The following is a 25,317-nucleotide window of genomic DNA, read 5'->3' on the forward strand; positions in this document are numbered from 1 at the left end:
AATTGTAAATATCAATAATATTTGTATTCAATAAAATAATATTATTTAAATTTTATTAGAATTCCTATTCTTAATGTGAGACATTCAAAGGCCTTTATATATAATCTTATTTCTATATCTTTGTATAAGTTATTTTATTTGACATGCACTTAGAACTTTTGTTCCGTAGCTATAACAAATAAATAAAACAATAGATACCCGTACCATAACTCAAGGATGATGAATATTCTTTCTCATCTTCGTTTTTTTTCTGTAAGATTATGGTTGACAAAATGTGATTGATTGGAAATAGTCTTGGTGGTGATCGAAAAAGGTACAAAAATGGTGTCCTATTCATCTCTATTTGAATTAAATCAAAATCTGTACCACTACGTATAAAGGGTCAGGGGTTCGGTACTTCGTAAAGAAATACTGTTACTAGACCAACGGTTGTGCAAGGAGGTGATTTCATCAGAATCACGCTCGACCGCCAGATGTTTACCAAATTAAAATTACCCAATTTAAGAGTCTAGATTCATCTATATATACATTCTTTTAATTTCAGTTATTATTTAAATGAGCACTGTATGTATGATTCTTAATAATTTTTTTTTTAAATCATTTATTATGTATAATTCTAACCACTTCAATATATTTTGTTATTATTTGAATAACATTTAATATGAATTTAATGTTTACGTTTAATTAAAAAATTAGTTGGAACAAATAAATAAGTTTTATTTATTTCATATAATATAAATAATTCATAATGAAAATCTTTAGATATGAGTATCTCCTAAACAAAGCGTTTGCGGACATACCATCAAAAGAAATTTTTTTCTTGTTTTGAGGTCTTTAATTCATATTTTCAAATGGGCCACTTAACCCTGAAATACTCTTTAATTCTAAAGTACTAGAGTACTCTGTAATTATTACTAGAGTAATAAAGTACTCTGATACTTCTATTAGTATCATCTACTATCTGCTTAATTTATTATAATGTAAATTTCCAAGTTTGTAGTGGCCACAGTATAAGAGGAAAAATATTTTTTTTATATAAACGTACATATAAATTGACGAGTGTATGTATAGTCTTGAATTCTCCAAATCTTCAAGCAGCCCTGATGAAGGCTAGAAAGTCTGGCCGAAATGTTGGCCCTAATAAGTTTTTACTTATTTATGTTCTACACTGACCGCTGGTGTATACTGTTTTTTGCTGTATTTAAGCATTGTATATACAGAGACTGTTTATTGTGTTAGAATTAAGCACATGTATACAATGGGTGTATCATAGGTTAATGTTTTACGGACCAAGACCCCAGACAATCACTGACAGTATCAGTTATTGTTTTGTAAGTTGTCGGTCGTTGTCGATTTTTTTCATGGTTACTGCTATCCCACAGTGGAATATACTGGCTACGCAGCACAACAACCACATTGGGTTGGATTGGAAGGCAAGATTGTGAGCTCAAGGCTCCATAACATAAACTATTATTTTTCTTTTTTTTTAATTTACCAATCTTTTATCAGTTGATTTTATTCTGTAAATATTTTCATTTAAGAAATATTTAAATTAAAATTTTCTTTCTTTAGATTCAAGAAATTTGTAATTTTTTTTTTTTTTTCGAACTCCATATCTTTGAAATTACCAACACTAGGTAAACTTATAGAAAATCATCTGAAGTTGAGTACATTTGCTATAATATGAGCCTTGGTAGTGTTGTTTACATTCAATAGTAGTTCCCGAGGTACAGTATTTTAAAAAGCAACATTTCATGAAATATATACTGAAAAATCAGTAATTGGTGAATTTATTATCGGGAACCTTTATCTCAAGAACCATGAGATGTACAGATACCTATTAATACTCAAATTAAAGCTAGTCTAATGTGATATAAAGTAGTTTATTACATTTATCTTCATAGGAGTAATAGTTTTCATAATGTTTGCCAAAATTTTTTGAACTATGAAAATCTATCTCTTGCGAACCATTGGACGTACAGATGTCAGCTAGCAAATTGTGAAGATAGTTTAATGTGCTGTAAAGTAGTTAATAATGTTTAACTTCGTAGGAGTAGCAGTTTTAAGATATGTGCATATGAAAATTTGTCCAAACAACTAAAAATCAATTTATTTTATCAAATAACATGAAAACTACTATGAAGATAAACGTCATAAACTACTAGATTATTTTTTATTAATACATTCTTGTTTGAGAGTGGTTTAGTTTATTTAAAAACAAATTTGATCCTTTTTTTCTCAACTTTATTCTTTACAAACCTTCCAACATTTCGCCTGGACTTAAAAGCTGTTTTAAGGTTGCAAATGTAAATGAAAGAAGAGAAGTGGTTTGTAAAAGTTTTAAATTTAAGAAGGAATTATATAGAAAGAGTTATATGGGACAAAGGCAATTAGCCTGCATTTTTAAGAATTTAAAAAAGAAAATGACATCAAAATGAAGGTATCCTTGAGAATGACCTGAGGGTCGAAACGTTGGAAAGTTTGTAAAGTCATAAACTACTTTATAGCACATTAAACTAGCTTCAATTTGAGTACTAATAGACATCTGTACGTCAAATGGTTCCTGAGATGTTTTCTCACAATAAATTCACTAACTACTGATTTTTTCTGTAAATTAGTTAAGAAATGTTCCATTTAAAAAAATGTTTATCTCGGAAACTATTGAACGTAAACAGCTCTATTAGGGCTCAAATTTTAGTAAATTTACTCTACTTTTAATGATGTTCTATTAGGTTTTCTAGTATTGTAGGTATTTTTAATGATATGAAGCTCTGAATAAAATTTTTTGATGTTTTGAAACGGCCATACCATTTATTATTTCCCTTAACTATACTTCGCAGACTCGTAAATTTTGAGTAGTAATCGTTTTCGTAATAGTTTTCAATAGTTATTGTTTTCATAAAATTAATCAAAAATTGGGGTGAAATAACTGCATTTTTTTCCTTTAGAGTTTTTGTACCAAAAATGGAGCAGGGCAGTCTGGTCCAGTCTCAGTGGGCGCCTTGCTAAAGCGATCCTGGAGTTACACTACTACTTTATTTATCGAAACGGTATCCAAATAAATAAGGTACTAAAATTATATACAATAGTATATAAATCAAGAATTTATTTAATATGGAATACATTATCATAAAATTATGTAAGAAAGTTCCCCTTTTTGTATTTTTATGTTTTTTTTTGTTACATTTTAAAGCAACAGTTTTCCTTTTTTTTTTTTTTTCATTTTTGGTTATCTCTTAATTTACCAACTACAATTTTTTTTTTAATAAAACAAAAAAAAAAGAAACAATAAAAAGAGGAACTACTCCAACAGTACTGAGGGATTCCACAACAAGGTCCCTTCTTTGCGTCTCTTCAGCACAAAAGAAAATAACACCTTCATTGTGGAACAAGAAAGGTGATAAAACCACATATAGAAAATCCTTCATAATTAACTTCTACTGACAATTACCAATAAAGGTTTATAAGATAGTTGTTAAAATTAATTATTACAATAAATGGAAACAAATTATTTTAAAAACAACAAGAAGATACTCTTTCTAAATTGTTCTCTTTTCACATTTTTTTTTTCTTCTAATACACAAAGTCATCCAAAACTTGCAAAATCCTGTAGCCATTACACCAAGTACTAGAAAATCTTTCTTGTCGAATTATTATAAAAATCAGACAAAATCTGTGAACAATCAGACTCCTTTATCAACAAGATTAAGTATACTAAGGAAATATTATTTCAGTTGAATCATCTAGGATTTTGCTCGCACAACCTCTTCGTAAACATTAGCTAAGTCGATAAAAAACTTTTACCTTAATTAAACTTGTCCATAGACATCATCTACAGACTCATCAACAGCTGTACAAAAAAGAAAATGAAAAATAAATTCATCTCGTATAAAATACAAAAACATATCTTTACTCAATTAATTAGTTACAACAATCGCCATACCAGATAAATGATAATTAGTAATACAAACATAAATGAAAATAATGGATTTGACAAGTTTTGAAAGTAACCATGCTTTACAAAGAACAAGAGCTATCAACAAAATAAAAATATATTCACAATTAAAATTTATTGTTAAGTCGTCAAACAAGGACTTCTCGTACATCGCCCGCTCTTCACTCTTCAGGCTCTCCATCGCCCTCCGCGGCAACAGACGTTGCCTCTCCCTCTTCCTCGGCAGGCTTTTCTTGATCAGCTCCAGAAGCAGTGCCTGGCGCTGACTTAGCCGCAGAGCTGGTATCTTTGTTTGATGATTGCATTTCGGGCCTAAATGCACAAACATTTCAAATTATATTTAACAAGATAAAATTAAAACACAAATATGAGATTATACATTATGGCATAAGATGGAACAGTTTTGAATCTTACCATTTCAGTTTTTTTTTTTAATTTTGTATAGGTGTAGTATTAGTAAAGATAAGGTAAACTGTGAAATTTTATAGAGATATACCCACTTGTTTTTGAATCACACAGCGGTTAAACCATCATAAATGGCCAAAAAAACTTAGAACAATAAGTTCTGGAATTGCTACAGAAGCTTCCCTCCTTTAGTAAGAGATATGGAATAGGTGTCATTTTACAAAATATTCCATGCCCTTCACAAAATATGATATGCAACACTATTTAAATTAAGAAATGTTTACATTTCTCAAAACCTTAATTCCAAATTTTAACTTAATTTTTCTCAGAAAGAACATATTTTAAATTTTATTCCTTGAATACGTTTTGTGGATGTAAATCACAAGGCATAATACAAATATTAATACCTATACAACACCTGTACAAAATTTGAAGAAAATTTTTATTTTGATTAATAGAAAAGTTCAGAAAGGTGTTCAGTTGATGTAGAATGAACACTTCACCTACGGGTAACGGTAAAAATATCTGTGCACATACTTGTTTCATTAAGGTAATTTTTTTCCTTTGCTAAAGTAATTTCATTACCTATTATATTTTCTCATATATAATTATGAAAAATTAATACATTTTGAGTTATGGGTCAATAAAGTTCAATTTTGTTTTTAGCTTTTTTCTATTGGATAAATCCAGGATTTCATATCTAAAAACCTTCCTGGAACAACGTCGATTATTTAAAAAAAAAAGTTGGGCTAATCGGTTAAGAAATTTCATAAATCATAGGTAGGTTACAAATGAACACATTTTTAACTATATATATCGGGTGTTATGTCAAAACTATCTTACGTTTTAATTTCTTTTATTTCCCATCAACATTTCAGAGCTTTTCTTCTATTATCAATATCACTCACTAGAACTGAAATTAATTTAACATATTCTATAAATCAAAAATTTGTGCTTGAAATATAGTTTTTTTTTTTTATTTTGTTTTATTTACCTAATCCATAGTTTCGTTGTCCTTTAATTTAACCATGTATTATACATTGTGTCAAAAGTTAAAAAATCTTACGTTAAACACAGAACTTCAGATATTTTTTCTCGATTGTGCAAGCTTCGACTAATATCATTAAATTATGTCTGTTTAATACATAATTACATACAGCACACAATATAATATGGAAAAAAAACCATCCTGGAATAAAATGTTTTAAAATAATAAAACAATTGTTGCAAATAAAACTAACTTACGTAATTTGCGATGGATCGAATTTGACAGTGGTTTCACCACCAGCTCCAACTGTCCTGTGCTCTACTGTAATAGGGTAGTACGTGTTTATTACAGCTTTGGACCAACCAGCATACTAGAAACAAAGCATAAGTTTAAAATAATTAATATGAACACTTCAGTAACATTGATTAATTGAAAGGCCACATCAAGAAAGGTAACTAAGAAATTTAACAAATAATTTTTCAGTGTAAAAAGCTTCTTTGAAACATAACCTGAAAGGTTATGAAGCTTTTAGGCGAAAAAGCTATGAAGATCGCAACTGACATAAAGTCCTCAACTACTTAACAAAGGCTCTTGTTAGCGAAATATGTTAATGTTATAAGAAAATATATCAGTATAATCCAACTTGAAACATTTTTTTTTGCCTACCCCAAATAGTTGGAAGTTAAAACCTTTATCATGGGAAACTCTTCTTCAATGAAGTATATGCATACGTCACAAATTTTCATTCAACATCTCTTGAACAATATATTTACTTTTAAAACTAGAATTCGGTAAGCTTGACAAATCATTTCATTAGTTAATTTTTATATGCTTATCACAATTTTTAAGCTGAGCAAAACCTGCAAGAGTCAGCATGACATCACTCCTTGCTATTACTGCATTTCTAGTATTATCTTTTCCTTGGTCGCATTGTTTTTCTGTTCATAGACTAATAATATTTTGTCCAGGCCAATTCGTCAAATTCGCTAACTGTTACTCGTCAAAGGGAATTTCTTAAAAATTATGATTAGACTAATGATGAGAGGTCAAAATAGTTGACCGTAGATAATACGAGGGTGGTTTGAAAAGTTCTCGGAATCACCGCTAGATATCAGTGCTAGAGCAACGAGGTTCTCACGCAATAATCACACATCCTTTGAGAGTGAACGTAGCGTGAGTGGTAGTGACGACTCTATATTGTTTTATGTGTAGTGATTTAGGACAATAGAAAAGACTGAGATTCGAGCAGTGATTAAGTACTTTTTAAAAAAAGGTATGAAAGCAAAGGAAATTCATGCCGACTTTCAGAACACATGGGGGGACTCAGTCCCTTCATATTCAACTGTTGCCAAGTGGACCAGCGAATTTAAATTTGGTCAGGAGAGCTTAAATGATGATCCGCGTAGTGGACGGCCAAAAAGTGCTACGACCCTAGTGCATAAAAAGAGCATGGAGTATCGTCGACTGGAAGTGCATGAGATTGCTAAAACTGTAGGGATGTCATCTGAACGGGTATATCACATTTTAACCGAAGAATTGGGAATCAAAAAATTATCTGCAAGATGGGTGGCACAGCTCTTGACATTGGACCATAAACGCACCAGATTGGAAATGTCCAAACAGGGAGACTATGTTGAAAAATAAAAGCAGTTCCACCGAGGTAAGACACTTCTTTCTAGTACATTCTGAGAACTTTTCAAACCACCCTCGTATATATGAAATGGTTGGGGGTGTGGTAAGTAAATAACACAAATAAGTTGAGAGAACTATGCTGACCACACCCCCAACCCAATCTTCTCATATGATTAGACTATTGAGAACATTGAGTTTATAGCAGATCAGGGCAAAATTTATTAGAAATAATATTCTAAAATTAGGTAGTTAAAAAACTGAAACAAATTATTTTTGAAATAATTTAAAAACACAAAAAGGCCACTGTAATTTTTAAAAAATATATAATTCATAAATCTTGCCAAATTTTCCCCCATTCAGGCATCAACAAGGCATTAGAGTACACCTGAAAAACATACATTATACAGTAAAAGGATTTACTATTCAGACGAAGGATATAACAACTGAAATAACTAAACAATTGCTCATAAATAACTGGGACTAGTGTCCAGCTATAAACACCCCGTCAGGGTATCTAAACTAGAATATTCTCCAGGAGGAGAGAAGTTGCCAACATTACAATATTATAATTAAAAATATCTTAAAATTAATAAAGAAACATTACCATAAAGCATTCAAATTTAAAATTAGAATTAATGAAATGTCTTAGTGATTTGATTAATACCAAGCTGGTAAATAAGACATGTCAACCTTAATTCAGATAATTATTTATTTAAAAAAAAAAATTATTGAGGTCTTTGGAATCCGTTTTGAAGTTCACAACACTATGTAAGTTTTCCGAAATATATAATCCCTTGGAGGTATTTTAATATTTTTGTTCTAAGCTCTTAATATAAAATAATTCGTTTCTCAAAATCAAATTTATGCTCAAGTTAGAGGCAATGTTTTTATATGATAGTTTTTGTCCTTGATTTTTATTTTTATATTTAATGCAGGAATGTTGGTATACTAATGCTATAGTATAAAAATTTATACTATTTTTTTTTTAATTTGGCACAAAAGCATTGCGGCCAAAATAAGACCTATTGTGCGCAAATTACAAACACGCCAGTGGTGCAATCAGCATCACAGCACTAGGGTAAGCTCATTAGAGCTTAAGGGGTTGATCAGTGCAAAACGGTCACACCAGCAAATAATGTGATAGGCCATCTCATCCTCAGGATTGCAGAATCTCCACAAGGGTGACTCTGTTAGCTTGAGGTTAAACATGTGTTTAGTTAATCCACAGTGACCTGTATAGATCTCTGTAATAATCCTTTAAAAGAAAATGTATAATATAGTACGCTAGTGCTCTGATGATGCCTGAATCGGCAAAAATTTGGCAAGATTAATGAACTATATATTTTTCTTAGAATACAGAGGGCTTGCCATTTTGGGTATAAAAACATATAAATGGTCTCCACCCTTGGGTATCCTGTTTTGAGAAATAATTTACTTTATAATTTTACTCATATTTTATTTTTTAAATGATTATTTCATGAAATGAAGTTATTTCATGATTGATGAAATGATTATTTTATCAAACAATTTTTTTCTGAATTTATTATTTCCTCAATAAGAAGTTAACTTAAGCTCATTTTAGATAATCAAGATTAAATTCAATGAAGGCTACTATCATATAGATTAAGCCATGGCAATTGGTGCTGTGGCAGTTAAGTATCACCATTTTAAAATGAAAGTAGCTTCACTGCAACTACATATACAGTCAACTATCATGCCATACCTAGCATCACAGTATTGGTACAACAATAAATACAACAAAAACAAAAAAAATAAAATAAAAATTTACTGAAAAAATTAGCAAAACTTACAATTGTGGTTCCTTTGTATAATTCTTCACCATTGTGGACAAATTTGTCAAATTTCTGAAGAAGTGATTTTCCATCTATTTTCCATAATGGATAATTTTCCTCTTTATTATCGAAGTCAGATTTTAAAAGAACAAATTTCCCAGACTGAAATTCAAAAATTAAATTTCATTAATAAAATTAAAAATGCTTGTAATCAAAAATAATAAATTACAAAAATTTAACAATAATTACCCTAAATTCTGGAGGTATCTCTACATCTTCTGCCTCACTATCATCATCGCTCTCTTCCTAAAATAAAGGAAATAAGAGATAAAAGTCTAATGTAAAAATAAAATAATGGATACAAAAAATAACTATTATTAGTATATTGAAGATATAATATAAAACAAATCCTCTAATTTCGATTACAAGATTTTTAAACTTGCATTTTTTTCTTACAAACTTAATGTTGAGGGACTAATTTATGATTTCAAAATTAAAATATGCAAGTTTAAAAATCTAGTTTAATTAAAAATAGAGGTTTTTCTTAATTAATATAAAATTTGCATTTTATTGCATAATTACTTAAAATGTGATAAAGATCAACCAAAAAGATCAAAAAATAATTCAGTTACCTCTTCAGAGACACTATCTTCTTCATCTTCCAGTCCTTCTTCGTCTTCAACATCTTCCATTTCGTCCTCTTCAGCCTCTCCTTCTGGTTGTTCTTCTACAGTGCCTCCTTTCTTCTTCCCCCTTCCTTTACCATTCTCATCTGTTTTGGCCTTCTTTTGAGTAGTGGTGGCGGCAGGTCGTCCTCTCCCCCGACCTCGGCCCCCCCTGACAGCTGTATTTCCTCCCCGCTTCCTTTTGGTACCTCTTGATTCTTCTTCTTCTTCATCGTCATCCTCGTCATCTTCATCAGATGTTGTTTTACCATCAAGTAATTTTACAGGTTTTCGAGCCCTTGCTGCTCTTTGTGGTCGGCCAGGTTTTTTCTGAAAAAATAAATAAATAATGTAATACCTTATTTAAATTGGAAAGCTTAAGCACATAAAATACAAATTGAAAAAAAAAAAGTAGATAAAGATCTTATTTTTTATTGCTGGGTATAATCTAGTCAATGAATGCTCAATGGAATTGAATTATAGACTTCGTTTGGACTACTAAGAAAATGAACATACTAATAGCCCTGGGACACTGGAGCGGTGCCTCACCCGAATGTCATGTCTGCAGAGACAGTTTCTAGTCATGAAATTTTATTATCACATCCACTGGGGAGTCAACTGAAGCACATGTGGTGAGATAATCTAATTCATAACCCCTGCTACAAAAATATTTTGATACACCGCCTCAAAGACTATGATCTATTTTTTTTTTTTCCTGGAAGAGATAATGTTACACTGAAACTACTTTCCTCTCAAATAATCTAAACCTATCTTAAGTGACAAGATCCACAATACAACCTGAAGCATTAATAAGAAGACAAGAGAAAATGTCATCGACCAATGGGATGATTCTGTAATTAATTTATTTTAGAGAAGATGGAACCTCCAAAAATTGTTTTACAAGGATAGAAATCAGTTCTTGTGCGATCTATCAAGTATTAAGGCCATAAAGTTCTCGCTCACTACTACAATTAAAATAAATAGTTCATTAATATTAGTCTCAGGAGAAGAAAATTTTAATAACAAAAAAATAAAAGGCAAATAATCATACAGGTTTAATATTAATCTTTTGACAAGAAATAAAATTACTAAGTAGAAAAAAGCTATGGAAATATAATATTAAATGGAGGCAAAAGGCAAAAAAAAAAAGGAAGAGAAAGTGTAAAAAAAAAAAAATCTCTCAGATAAAAGTTTGTATATGCAACTTATCAATAGAAAAATATTTTGGTTAAGAACATAGCATATAAACATATAAAAAAGCTTCAGTAAAGAACTTTAAAATTTAATCAGACTCGAAAATCACATTTTATAAAAGCTGTTACTTCAAATGGATTAATGTTAGTAATGATAAAAACATTGTTTTTCTCCATTTGAAGCAATTTATTATTGTCCGCTTATATAATCGCAAGCAATAGGATACTAACGACCTTCTTAACACGGACATAATTATTATTAAGAACAAATATATTAATATCTCATCACAATTTTGAAGTTTTGAACTCGTTTGACTCTTTTGAGAACTGATTTGAGAAATGACAGGAACATTTGTGAACAATTCCCTTATCCCCTCCTGTTATCCTCATACTCTAATGACAGCTACTATCCAATATAGTTACCGTGTTATTTTTATTATCCAATATTGTTGCCTTGTTCTTATTTTTATAAGGATTAAAATTTATGGTAAATCATGACTGTGATATAAATCATGTGACCACCTGCCTACCTTTGTAAGAATTAAATATTTTTGTATAATTTTTATTGTGATAATTAATTATATTTTACTCTTTTAAGTTACATATTAATAATTTTCCAATCTATTTTTTTTTTTTTTACCCCATATATGGGTGTCACATGAGAGATGGTATATCTTTCAAAACCAAGGTTATCAATAAATATTGCTAATAATACAGTTGGAGACTGTAATAATCTAGCAACTAATCAAGCAGTGCTTTCAGTTATATCCAAATCTACAGCACAGTGTAAAAAGGAAAAAAAAAGGATTAATTACCAAGAAAAAATACCTGTAAAATCGACTTCGTTCTTTTGGTAAAATAAAATTAATGCCGGTGATATTTTGTAATAAAGGGAAATTTAAATATTCAAGATTTATTTTTCTATTAACAGTATTTCTGCAGTCCTTAAATCTAACCGCAACTGAAATAAACACTTCATTTACTAGATTCATTATTCAAATTGAGAATAAATTGAATGATAAAATGTTCCGGCGATCAGCAATCAATTTGAGAAAATGTAATAAGGTACTTCATAGTGTTCTTTTGACTGACATGAAGATTCTGTGATTGACTGAAAAAATTGAACTAAGTATTAAACTGAAGAGATTAAAAAGAATTTTTAATAAAAAAAACTAAATTTACTCTAAAAGAAATTTTTTTAAATTTAAAATTCAATTTCATGAAATTGAAAATTTAAACTATAGTAGAAGTATGTAATATCATTTTAATTGTTAAAATGTAAGGATACATATTTCTTATGTACTCTTTATTATTTTAGTATATTATATAAACAAATTTTTTATTGCAGTATCTTATATGTATAACATTATAATATCTCTTATGTACTAAAACTGAATTTTATCACTCATTTTGCCAAAACTTCATTAGGAAGAGTAGTTACTAATTAGTAATTAGTAGTCTAAGACGTTACTTAAGTAGTTGACAATTTTCGTAAAATTATTTTGTACTATATAAAATGTAAGAACAATAATATCTTAATATTTCATAAAAAAAAAAAAAAAGAAAAGAAAAAAAAAAGAAATGTTACCATAAGAAATTGTAAGGTGAACACAAGATGAAATAACTATATTAATAAATAATTCAAATTAAAAGTTGTTCACCTTAATTTTATAGCACAGTATTATAGCTGTAGATTATAAAAATCAAACAACTGATCAAACTGTGCTTTGCACAACTTTGAAATTTTTGTCTTCAAAAATTTCTTAAGAAATTAATTCAACTTCAATATGATGTATGCTTTATTTATAATATTAACATTTACCAAAAAAATTTAGGTAACCTATATATACTGTTAAATATCTCAAGGAAACTCTATATATAATAAATTGGTACAAACATACTTATTTTATACTAACTAATATAGCGCATATTCTAGTTAATTAATCATCACATCATATAAACAGACAAATGAAAATTTGAACGAGAGTCAGGGCTGTGGTCAAGAAGAAAAAATAGCTTTAACTATTTATTGGTTACTAACGTGTTTACCATCATCAAGAGTATTGTGTTGGGTGGAAATGTACACTTGTACACCTCTAATAATCTCACATCATGAATGCAAAACATTGTGGGTCAAAATGTCATCAACCAATAAATAGTTGAAAACTATTTCCTCTTCTTGCCACACAGCCCTCACTATCTCTTTCAAATTCCCTAACCATCAATCAGCTTTATATAATAAGACAAGAGAAAAATATGACATCAATATGTTTACATACAAAATTGTTTTCCGTGAGGTTTTACTGTTATTTTTTTAAATATTTGCTTTTGTTTATAACAGCTTTCTTTTTTAGAGGTTTCTAACTTTTTTAATATATTACAAACCGTTATCGAAGAACAAAAACGAATCAGGGTGAATCTACCTCAAAGAGAAGATATGATATTAATTTGTTTGCTTACTATTAATATCGGTCCAGTAATGAGATTCTAGATCTGCCTTAACAATAATGTACATAAAATAATTTAGAGATGAGAAATAGTTGACAATTGATGACCCAGCATTTCCTGACTGTGTAACAACCAATCATCCCACGTATTTTAAGAAAAACAGTATTTCAAAAACTAATTTCTTTTAAATAAAAAAATTATCCCTTTAACAAAAAAAAAAATTTCTTTAATAAAAAAATAACAATAAATAAGCAGCTATGTATCATAGTGAATTAAACCTTGAAAATTCATATAATGTGTCAAACACATCCAGGCAAGCAATATCCCAATATTTTATTTTTACAGCTCATGTGTATACAAATTTTTACGGAGTTCAACAAAAAGATCTAAATATCACATGTATTAAAACCTTTACGAAAATTATATTCACAGAAATTCTTTTAAAAATTAAATCAGCATTAATATTAAATACCTAAACAAACTAAAAATATTTTTAAATAAATCAACAAACATTTTTAACTTTTATTTTTTAATCAAATGTTGCATTCTTTATTAACGATTATATTCTCTAGACATTGTTCCAGAACAACATAATTTTTATTTTTAAGTATTTAAGAGATAAATTTCATGACAATTTGTATGTTGGTATACAGACTATTAAACATTCATTAACTAAATGAAATGATTGACCGATTTATTCTTTACTGATTAATTCACAATTTAATTCATAAAAGTAAATTTTTAACCGAAATTAAATTACTTAAAATTTTTTTAATATACTGAAATGCACCGGCATATACCAATTACATAAAATATAGTATTCACTCTATTATTTATTGGATTAGCCTTAATATAGCAGTATAATAGATTTCTGAGCAAAAACCTTTTTAATAAATCAATAGGTTCATATTAATATTATAAAATTGGTAAGTTTATACATGAACTAAACGAAATTAAATTCAATCACTCATATTGATTTAAAAGTAAACAATTAAGAAAACAAAAGCCATGTGCATCATAATAAGACAAATAACAAATGAATGTTCACTTTTAATAATTAAATAGAAACACATCTGGCATTATTAAATCACTAAAAATTGAAAAATCCAATATTTATTATGGAAACAAACATATTCCAAGATCAGAAAAAAATATTGCAAAAAAAAGCACAAAAAAACTGATATAGACTGCTTTAATGACGCTACTATCACACCAAACAACCATAACCTCTTAAACGATTAAAAGACTAAGAACTCCTAAAAATTGAAAGTTATATATTGCACTATTTCAAATACAAATAAAATAATGAAGGAACAAATTTTGGAAGACACAGGTTTAGTAATTAAAGTAATAGAACTATTAGAGTAACCCACCTCTTCCTCAGCCGGTGTCCAGTCGTCATCAGTCGCATTATTTTCAAGCTCTTCTACTTCACTTGGTTCATCTACCTCAAACTCCTCTTCATCTTCAACTAATTTCTCCTGTTTTTTCCTCGGCATCGTAAAACTGAAAACACAACTTCTACTGTAAACTGGGAAACTCTAAAAGGATAGATAATGGGGGTAATCCAACCGTCGGCACAATAAATAGATGCCGCTCAAATCATGAAAACTGATAAGGCAGTAGATTGTGTTTACCTGAGTAAATAAAAACGATATTAAATAAAATTAAAAATTCTTCTTTGGTGTGGAAATAATTAACTAAAATAAGACCGATACCAATAGCTAAATAATAAATCCCACTACTTCTAACCTGAGATGAACTCAAGAGAAGGCTTGTAAACTATCCAAGTGCCGCCAACATGGCACGGCGAAATATTGATTGTTTCTCCTGTTCACTTTAAAAATTGCAGTGTATACTATTTTTTTAAATTGTTTATTTGTTATATTTAACTAGTATTTAATATAAATAAGAGAATGAGGACCTCATAAAAATTATTAATCGACTATATACATTAACTATGACTAATTATAGTGATGAATAACTTTTTTCTTCAAATATATTTAAAATATGTAAGTATAAATATTTATTTATGTTTTTAAATATTGAATATTCCTTAATTAGCTGTCAATATTGTAACTGAAAAATCTAAAAAGGAAAAAAATAACCTCACTAAAGAAAAAGAAATAAGATACATATTTAAGGCATCGCCCAGTCCGTAAAGACATATTATATTCCCCCCCTCCATACTAATCCAAACGATCTCTGTTCCATGCAAACTTTCTATTCCTATTTTTGTTATGAGTGTTACAATCTGTCACATTTGAGGGCTCGCAACAGAAATTGATTTACACGCTCATACCAATTATAAAATAAAATAAACATTTAAAAAGTAGGCCAAGTACATAGGTTAATTTAGATCTTTTTTCTATAACATCTTTGTTTTTCTTTTGGTAAGTCCTGATATGATCCTGTTCTCCTTTAACCAAATCATATACCTTACGATGTCGGGGCAGCCTTCTCCATTTTTAAAACCTTTTATATCCTTCTCCAACTTCTTGACTTCGCCTTGGGTGACACCTCTGTTCCTTACCAGATCCGATTCGAGGGCCTCCCACTACTTATCCCTCAGTCGTCAGCGTGGTCGTTTTCCCTTAGTCTTTGCTTCCAAAATAAGTTTTGGGAATCTATTGATCGGCCTTCTTCGTACATGCTCGAACAAAGTTAATTCTTTTTTATGTATATGTTCTATCAACGATCTCTTCTTTTATTCTTTTATTTCTAAATCTATCGAATCTAGTTTTACGAAAAGTTTACCTCGGAATTTCACTTCTGTAGCTTGTATATGACTTTCAAATTTTTAAGTACTCGGTCAACTTTCAGTAGCATAGTTATAAGTACTTGTTTATAAACGGTCATCTTTGTTTTCAACTCCACTTCTGATTGGCCAATTAATACGTTACCGAGTTGGTGGCACACATTTGTTGCTTTAACTATACGCTGGTTTATATCGGAATCCAACCTTCCATAATCAGTAATTTTGTCTCTAAGATATTGGTACACAACCTGTTCCAGATTCAAGTCTTTATAATTTACAGTTCCTTGTTTTCTAGAAACACCTTTAGACACCACCATGTACTTAGATTTGGTCGGGTTGAAAGTCATTATTTTCCTGCTGAGAGCTTCATCCAATGCTTGCAGCGCTTCTTGTAAGGCTCCTCTGCTTTCTGCAATATAAGTATGTAATAAATATAAATTCTTGATACAAACCGTATACATTCTCCAATTTCCTGCTTTCAGTTTCGAGCTTCTTAGTTTAACTTTTCGTATTATTCTCTCCATGTATACAACAAACTCAACCAGGACCAAAATCCAGAGACTGCAATGATTTGAGCACCTGCTGAGGATAAATGACAGGAAGATGCCAAAGAGACTCTTACGAGGTCACGACAGATGGAAAGAGAAGTAGATGGTAACTAAGGTCTGCTGGAAAGATGGTGTACTCCAATACGTAAGGCAGATGAAATTAAAAATAATTCGTGCTAGGAATAGAGAAAAATGGAAGGCAGAAATTAAAAACGCCATAGGCTGCTACATGCGCCTGATGAAGAGATTTATAAATAATACATAATCTTTGATTAATAATTATTTTCCCTTTCTGTTGGCATTATAGACCGTAGGGATCCTTGACATCGTTCTGTGGTCCCGAAGATCCATAAACACAATTTATGATGAAGGTAAAGAGGGTAGGATCATCAGTCCTATGCCAGACTGGGTATTGCCTCCGATAGGCTGACAGGTTTCACAAACCTGTAGGGAGGGTGTGTGTCTTCCGATATGAGTGAACACCCAGTTACTGACCACATTCGACGTTGCTTAGTAAGTTATCTACTGCAAAACGTCTTAACCCTTACGGCTATCCTGACCCACTTTGAATAATATATAATACATTAAATGCTTTGATTTAAATGATTCATAATGTCTTAAACCTTATACTAATATTATTTACAAAACTAAAGCACATAAAATATTGATTGGAAGGAGGTGAATTATTCAAGAATGCCGAAGGAGGGGAGGCCGCTTGGTAACATGTAAATGAATACTTCTGAAATAATATCGAAATAAACTGATACTTCTTTCTGAAAGAATTTATTGTGTTTACAAACTTTTTAAAATGGTTTAGGCTTATACTAATAATTTACTGAAATTAACAAACATATATTAAAATAAAGCTAATGCTTGGATCGTATATGCATTAGTTATAATTCGTCATATATAGGATCGAGTTTTATAAGCGGAGTGATATCGATCAAACGGTGCCAACAAGAGCTCAGTTTACGTCAGAACGTTGCGGAGGTTGGTGTGGTAAGGTCGTTGTTTGCTTAGCGGTGTATTATAAAGAGACCATATTGTTGGAAAAATGAGCCGCATCCTTACACAGAAAGGTACCATTTGCATCCAACCAGGATGGCAGACTAGCACCGTTGGAAAAGATCAAGTGAGGGATATGATGTTGGCTACAGCAAGCTATCAGCTTGCTGTCAGTGGGGATGATGAAATGTTGATAGAACAGACTCAGCCCGTTAGGAAGAGAAAAAGACTCACAGATTTATCGTTCGAAGAAAAGCTGAGGAGGAAGTACGTGAGATTATGGATACCAATGATAATATTGGCTTAATAAATTTTTATAATTATATTTATTATTTTCAGAAAACTGAAAAATCGTGAAGCTGCTCAGAATTCAAGAGATAAGAAAAAAGCTTATGTTACTACCCTGGAATCCACTGTTAAAAGCCTCATAGAACAGGTATATATTGCCTATGAGTCATTAAAACTTTGCCCTATGATAAAAATAATACAGCATTAATACAAACAAATAATACAAATTTGCCTATCATTAGAATTTACAATTATATTCTTATTAATTTTATAATTTATTAGATCTTATAATTAATAATAATTGGTATAATTTTATCTGATAGTATGACCTCTTAACAGGAAAGTATTAGATCCTGTTAAGATATTACATCATCCTGAGTATGAAGAGTCTTTGTTTGTCTTGAGTTTCATGTATACTTGTTAGAATTTTATCTTATAATTTTTTTATATACAATTATTCACAAACTACCTATTATTAAACGGTTTCTTTGATCATTATGTATTATTTCTTATTTTATCCATTAAGAATATCATCTAGATAATGCAATATGCCATTTTCATACTCAATGAATTTTTAACTTATCTAAATTTATAATAAATGTCTTAAATTTATATATTTATATATATATCTTAAATTGACCTTGATAAGATAATATAGGTATCTAAAGTTCTAGGAATTGTATGTTGACCTTGTAACAATGAACTGAAGAATAAACCTTAAGTAAATTATTTCTTGTGATATATTTAAAAATATGATATATATATTTTTTTTTACGAAATGACTGACAAATTAAAAAAGAATTTTAAATCATTATTTTACTTAACGAATAAATTTATTTTATTATTTTTTCATGTACACCCATTCTCTTGCTAATAATAACAAAGAAATACCATCTTTTTAATATCTATTAAATTATCCAATTAATATTTCTATGTAAGTATGGGTATCACATTGATGTGGGGGTAACCTGATGATAACATATTGCAATCAAGTGGGGAAACCTAATGATAACATATTGCAATCAAATTGCTCTAAGATTTGGTGTATCATAAGTTGGAGAAGTCATGTTGAAATTAAAAAAATAATAATAATAATTTTTAACTCTAAAACCAGATTAAAATTGTTAAAATATACTAGTTTTCAAGCTTTTCAAAACTGAAGAAAATGTTGTTCCTTTGCTATTTAAAATTATTTTAAAAACTACTTATTTTATGTGCATTGTTATGTATGGTATTTTTATTAAAAAGAAATTGGAAAAAAAAAATAGAGGCAGTCTTGGAACTCACTGACAGTAATGCAACTTATGAAAATAAAAAAAATCATTATTAATAATATTTATTTTACTGAAATACAATATAATTTTTATATAAGAAGATGGTCAGGGTTGCGGTCAAAAGAGAAACAAAAATAGTTTACAACTATTTATTTTCCAAAATAAATTGATAAGAAAATAAATAGTTGTAAACTATTTTTGTTTCTCTTTTGACTGCAACCCTGACCATCTTCTTATATATCATTTTTATGGTCAACTATATATACATATATACAATGTAATTTTTAGTTTCTTATTGAAATAATATTTTATTCAATTATTCTATTCATTCTTGAAATTATAGTTTACATTATCACTCATATTATTAGTAAATTTTGATATAATTGGCTAGTGATAGCTACAATAAGAAATGTAAACATTCGGTTGAATGTTTTTAATATATATTGCAAATACTGCATCAATTGTTGTACTTTTTAACGGTTGGGTTATCTCCTTTAAAATAAAAACTATTTTAACTAAATTGACAATACACTTCACAACTAACTATTTGAAAGTTTTTAGGTCAGGAACATGGCTAAGCAAACAAAAAGGGCTACCCCTTACGTGTTTACCCTAACAACAATTAAAGCTTAAACGTATTACGTTAATTATTTACCCTAACAATGTGGTTTTTGGTACTATCTTTTCCACTTTTTGCATCTGTAACTCGGTTTAGTATCAAGATACAACTTTGAATTATATCTCATTACAAAGATGATGAAATATCAAAAACACGTTATCCTTCCATTTTTTGTGCTATCTCATCCACTTTTTGACATCAAGATAATAATAAAATTAATAACAATTAGAATAGAACAGCCATTTCCTAAGTCGATTCTAGGTGAAATTGTTTTATTTTGTATTAGGAGAATAGAAGCTTTAAGGAGCTCACTCAATTGGACTGATACTGCTGGGATTTTTGATTGCTGTAATCTCCTTCTCTCCTATTAAAATATAAAAAACATTTATCTGCTAGAATTGACCAACATTTCCCCTTCCTCCTAACCACTTCTTTTTATGTCATGTCACGAAATCAATTTACTCCTGTATACATTTTTTTTCTTGAGTTGTAGAACATCGGTAATGAAGTTTCACTTTGAAAATCACAAAATCTATAATATATATGTATATATAGTTGACCGTAAAAATTGATATATAAGAAGATGGTCAGGGTTGCGGTCAAAAGTGAAACAAAAATAGTTTACATAGTTAGTTAAATAAATAGTTGCCTGACCATCTTCTTATAAAAATCTATAATACTTATTAATTGCATGCACAGATGACTCTCAAACCAATTATACTTAATTCTCATGAACCTCATCATCAACTGGCCAGAAATATTATACGAAACTTGCTAATAGCCCTCTGTTAGGTTTGAAAGAGCTCGACTGTTAAATTATTCAATAAGATGGTAAGGGGGAGGAGGTTAGGAGTGAAAAACACTAATAAATAGTATTCATTTTATTTTATAGTTAATACTCACACTGTAATTCAGATATAAGCCACTCACTATATTTCATTTTCTGTCATATTGTTCAGTTTGTAGATTCAATACTTGTTTTTTCAGTTTTTTAGACACTACTTGCATATCTTATATTATACATATCTTCTTACCTACATGATATTATATTTCATCTTGCACTGTTCTTCAATCTACTACCATCTAATTCCACGATTATCAATCAATTTTTTTACTATTTAATCATCAGTTATCAATTTTTTATCATTTATGATTCAATTCAATATTTTGTATAATTCCAAGTTAGTTTGTATACTATTCCTTTTCAATTTTATGTTTCTCTAATCTTGTTGTTATCTCTTTTGTTATATAGCCCTGATGAAGACCTGAAACTCAGGTCGAAATGTTGGAATAAAATGAATAAATAAATATTGTTTTGTTTAATTATGTTGTTTTTTGGTGACCGCACCCCCGATAAACTTCTCCAATCATACAACCATTATTATCGTTTTCAAAGTCCTGTTACGTAGACTTGCAAGTTTTGATACATGGCTATCAGCACTGGCACCTTAGCATTCTAACCCATATCTTTATATTGACTCAAACATTGTTTCGTACACCATTATTTAAATAAGTTCATAATAAATTTTAATGTTTAATTCTTTTATTTATATTTTTGTATTTGCAGAATGATGAATTAAAGGAGAAAATGAACGAACTGTGCGAACAGAACAAACGCCTCATGGCAGAGAACGCCCGGTTAGAGGGCCTGCTAACTGGAGGGGTGGCTAAGACCATTGAAGATAGGCCCGCAGTGCCTCTGAGTCCTCTGCAGAAGGATATGTGTCTTGTCACTCCGCCAATGAGCAGCCGCCGTCTCTTGACTCTTCTCTGCTTGATGAGCTTGATTGGCTGGTTGACTCCCTCCAACCAGACCTCTCAGAGCTTGAGAAGTTTGCAGACTCTCTGTCGGAAGCATCCCTCCACCTTCAGGTATCTTCGCAATGTCTTTACTCCTTTAGTGGGCACATGCTCCCTCAGGAAATATGAAAATTTTTGTGTATTGATGTAATGGGTATTGTTTTTAGCAATCACTTTCAAAATGTTTTACAAATAAGCAGGCGAGACATGTACCTGTTTGGACACATCAAATTTCATTTAATTTTTCTTTTTATTAGATAAAACGTGTATATATGTTATCACCTTCAATCACAATCAACCTATGCTTTCTTTTATTTGTTTAATACAAAAAATATTAAAATAAAGTGAAGGCTATATCTGTAAATATACATTTTTTTTTTTAATGACTAGGAGTACTTTGTGTCCGCCTAGCTGATGACCAACCCTATTTTACTGTTCATTTAATTGTACTACTCGTTCCTCAAATTGTATAACTGTAATTTACATGTGCAGTTCAGATTGTATTAATTTTTTTAATATAGTGTAAACGGGAAACAAATAAATAAATTTCAAGTTTTTAACCCAGCATTTTAATTTATATTCCACCTTATATATAAAATAAAATATTACAACACGGTAATCACTAAAAACTTGCTTTTATAATAAAGAGATTATAAATATAGTATTAAAAATATAGATAAGAAATTAAAGAAATATAAAAACTATATCTCAAGTGATTATATTAACTTCATAAAATGTATTTCTATGCATTCCCATAAAATATATTCTTTTCAGAAGGGGCAATTTGTCCAATTTTTTTGATTTGGGCGAGTCCACTGGACAAAAAGGACTTAATTGGACAAAACATACAAAATTATTAATCTTTGGGTTCATGTACAGATGACTGGCGACCATGAGCGCTGTTGGTGGCATATATGAGAAACATTACACTGTAACTTTTCTTATCATTTCTATGTGTACTTGGTTTGTTGGTTACTTGTGCTGTGGTTTTTGTGAATTTGTCTCTTTTCTTTTTCAAGTTGTTAAAGTTTGGGAAATAAGCCTGATAACAGTAACATTTGTGTTTTAAATTTTTTTTCTGTCTAAAAAGGATCGTTTTGCTTTTAGTAACTCATAAAAACTTCACTTTTCAAGCTTTAAAATGGCAGTATTATTATTGCCTCCCAAAAATAGTGACCTATCCCCTCACAAATTAATATTGAAGACTAGAGACAATAAATGTGCATAAAAAATATTCTCACCCATGTAAACAAAATATGTTGAAAATTGGGTGCCACAATTTTTAACTAATTACAATACCTCAGAGTCAGGCAAAAAGTAAATACAATTTCTTTCCAATTACTGTAATTTGAAATTGCCGTTGCTTGGTGAACTACTTCATATGCAATTACCATTTACATTCTCATTACTTTTTCACCTACAATTTCAAGTAATCTTAATACAATTACAAGTAATTGTGATTACAAATTTATTACCTCCAAGTCGTACTTAACAGAGAAGTTTTAATAATGGTGTACAAAGCACTATTTGAATCAATATTAAGATATGGGATCGAATATTATGGTGCCAATGCTGATAGTCATTTATCAAAACTTGCAAATTTACAAAATCGAGCATTAAGAACAATAACGCACCACAATAATAAAATAGAAAATCTTAAGATCATTGGTACTTTACCACCTAAACTATTTTATTTTTATAGTATTATCTTAAAATTTATGGATTTTAATTTAATTAGAAAAGAAATAATATATCTAAAAAATGTTAGAAAAAACCACCCTATAACAATATATTTGGTAAACATACTTTTAACTATATGCTACTGATTCTGTTCAATCACTTACCAGATGAACTGATAAATAAATCAACCACAAAGAAAACTAGAAAAGAAAAAGAAATATTTTCTGGGTACTTTCTTACTTCTATGGTTCTCAATAACTGATTTTGGTTCACTAAATTACCATATCTGTTTGTATTTTTTAACTAAACATAATTACTCTTAATATAACAATTAAAATTAGCTATATATGTTTGTGCTTTGTTACAGTTATTATTTATTTGGATATTATTTATATATTTATTATTTTGGCACTGGCTGATTGATGTTGTCATCTGATTGGACCATGTTTGATGTAATTTCCTAAATGAAAAAAAAAATACTTAACTCCAGAACAGAAAAAATCTGTTTTAAAATGGGTGGTTTTAATATGAAAATGATATCCAGTTTATGATTATGCGCTGTTGTATAAATTTATTAACATATTACGATCTATTTATATGTTTTCGAAGATGCTGAAAATAAGTATAATATAATAGTCCATTTGCTTATCGATTCATTTTAACTTTTAGGATATCTGCTGGTATGAAATATGTTCAAATAAACTAAATTCAGATGTGAGTTAAATTGCATGTAATTGTAATTGAAAATACTTAGCATCAAGAAGTAATTGTAATTGAGAATCACAGTTACAATCACCTCACTGTAATTATTCTTCAAAACCACTAATTTTTAATGTTTCAGGCCATTTAACAGTTGTCTTAGTGTAATTATATTGCAACTGAAAATGTAATTGAAGATGTAATAAAATTACTCATATAATGATTCCTGCCCAACTCTGCAATACCTTCCTTAACCTAGCCCCTTTCGGTGGTGGTAAGGAAGGTAAAACTTAGATTTTCTGAGGCTGTACTATTTATAATAGCGAAACTTTTATGCTTGTTGCAGGATGAGCAGCCCCATCCAACAGACATTGGCTCCATGGTGGGGCCCGAGGCAGAAGTCTTGGAATCCAATGCCTTTAGCTGTCCAGCTGATGTTATTGAAGATGCTATCGTCGTCACAGTCCCAGCGGACAACGTCCTCATTGAAGATGCTGTAGAAGAAGTAGTTACCATAGATACTGACGTTCAATCTCCTGGATCTTATTCTACTTCCGACAGCCATTCAGATCTTGGCTATGAGTCGTTGGATTCTCCCGACTCTGGCCTTCATGCCCTCTTCCCTGAACTATTATAACTACTTAAAAAATTATGTTGTCAAATTATTTTTTTTATTTTAATTTTTATATTTTATTAGGTACAATTTTTCTGTATAAAATTTGGCCAGTTATAATTCCATTTTATGTATAGGAAATAAATATAATATACTATGCACAAATAAATGGTATTTGTTACTTAACATGTTTTCTTAATTTTATCCTCTGTGTCCACCATATTTATTAATTTTTCTAGCTCAGTGTATGACCTCTGAAAATTTTTTTTTTAGTTTAAATTAATTGTTCTCTCCTTATACCACCTATGGTATTAATATTAAAGCAATACGTGCTTCAGAAATGTATGAAGATTTCAGTTTCAAAGTTTTTATTGTAATTAAATTGTATTACTTTTTACTTTCACTTACCCTATGTGGAAATACATAACTTATGGTTTCTTTAACCTGCAAAAGAACTTATTTTGAGCTGATATACAAGGAACTTACCATTAATAAATGAAGAGTCCAGTAAAAAAAAAGATCAGAGCCACGTTTCATACTTTTAGTTTTATTCAAAAATAGCGTAGCCTATTCTATCTCTTTTAATATTAAGATCCCTCTTCATTTTATCAAATGAACACACTTGTTAATGCAAGTTTTTTCCTAGTATCTTAAAGATAAAGAATGATGGCGAACTTAGACACTTGATTGATTATTTTAATTCTTAACTCAATATAATTAGCCTCGTTGACAAGGACATATTGGTGTTATCCTTAATATCTTGAAAATTAATAACCAACAATTGATTATTTGAATTCTTATCTAGCAGGCTGTTGTTTGAATGTCAAAATAAACATTAAGTTAATGTTACAAATAAATTCAAGGGAACCTGCCAATATTGAGAAACTAAGTAAAATTCCCAGTTTTGTTAAAAAGATTTTTTGTCTCATTTAAATAAAAAAATATTCTATCAAT

At 29.6% G+C, this 25,317-nt stretch overlaps 2 protein-coding genes across 4 annotated transcripts; one reads left to right on the forward strand and one right to left on the reverse strand.

Moving 5' to 3' along the window:
• Window positions 1-3,091: 3,091 nt before the first annotated feature.
• Window positions 3,092-14,896, reverse strand: LOC106683645 (mitotic apparatus protein p62). 2 transcript variants are annotated; one of them, XM_014425249.3, is made up of 7 exons: window positions 14,832-14,896; window positions 14,453-14,585; window positions 9,406-9,768; window positions 9,023-9,079; window positions 8,792-8,935; window positions 5,606-5,718; window positions 3,092-4,267 (listed from the first exon to the last, which is right to left on the reverse strand). In XM_014425249.3, exons 2-7 carry the CDS (start codon window positions 14,576-14,578, stop codon window positions 4,117-4,119), a joined length of 954 nt encoding a protein of 317 aa, XP_014280735.1. In that variant the 5' UTR covers window positions 14,579-14,585; window positions 14,832-14,896; the 3' UTR covers window positions 3,092-4,116. The 2 variants fall into 2 exon arrangements, with proteins under 2 accessions (XP_014280735.1, XP_014280734.1); XM_014425248.3 differs by having other exon boundaries at window positions 14,717-14,882.
• Window positions 14,897-17,336: 2,440 nt separating this feature from the next.
• Window positions 17,337-24,549, forward strand: Xbp1 (X box binding protein 1). 2 transcript variants are annotated; one of them, XM_014425251.3, is made up of 5 exons: window positions 17,337-17,657; window positions 17,730-17,826; window positions 21,139-21,443; window positions 22,146-22,302; window positions 24,097-24,289. In XM_014425251.3, the coding sequence occupies exons 1-4, from the start codon at window positions 17,440-17,442 to the stop codon at window positions 22,252-22,254; spliced, it is 729 nt and encodes a 242-aa protein (XP_014280737.1). In that variant the 5' UTR covers window positions 17,337-17,439; the 3' UTR covers window positions 22,255-22,302; window positions 24,097-24,289. The 2 variants fall into 2 exon arrangements, with proteins under 2 accessions (XP_014280737.1, XP_014280736.1); XM_014425250.3 differs by lacking the exon at window positions 22,146-22,302 and having other exon boundaries at window positions 17,339-17,657; window positions 24,097-24,549.
• The last annotated feature ends 768 nt before the right edge of the window (window positions 24,550-25,317 follow it).

Source organism: Halyomorpha halys, unplaced genomic scaffold (genome assembly GCF_000696795.3).
Source record: "Halyomorpha halys isolate HHAL.00 unplaced genomic scaffold, Hhal_1.1 Scaffold501.1, whole genome shotgun sequence".
NCBI lineage: Eukaryota > Metazoa > Arthropoda > Insecta > Hemiptera > Pentatomidae > Halyomorpha > Halyomorpha halys.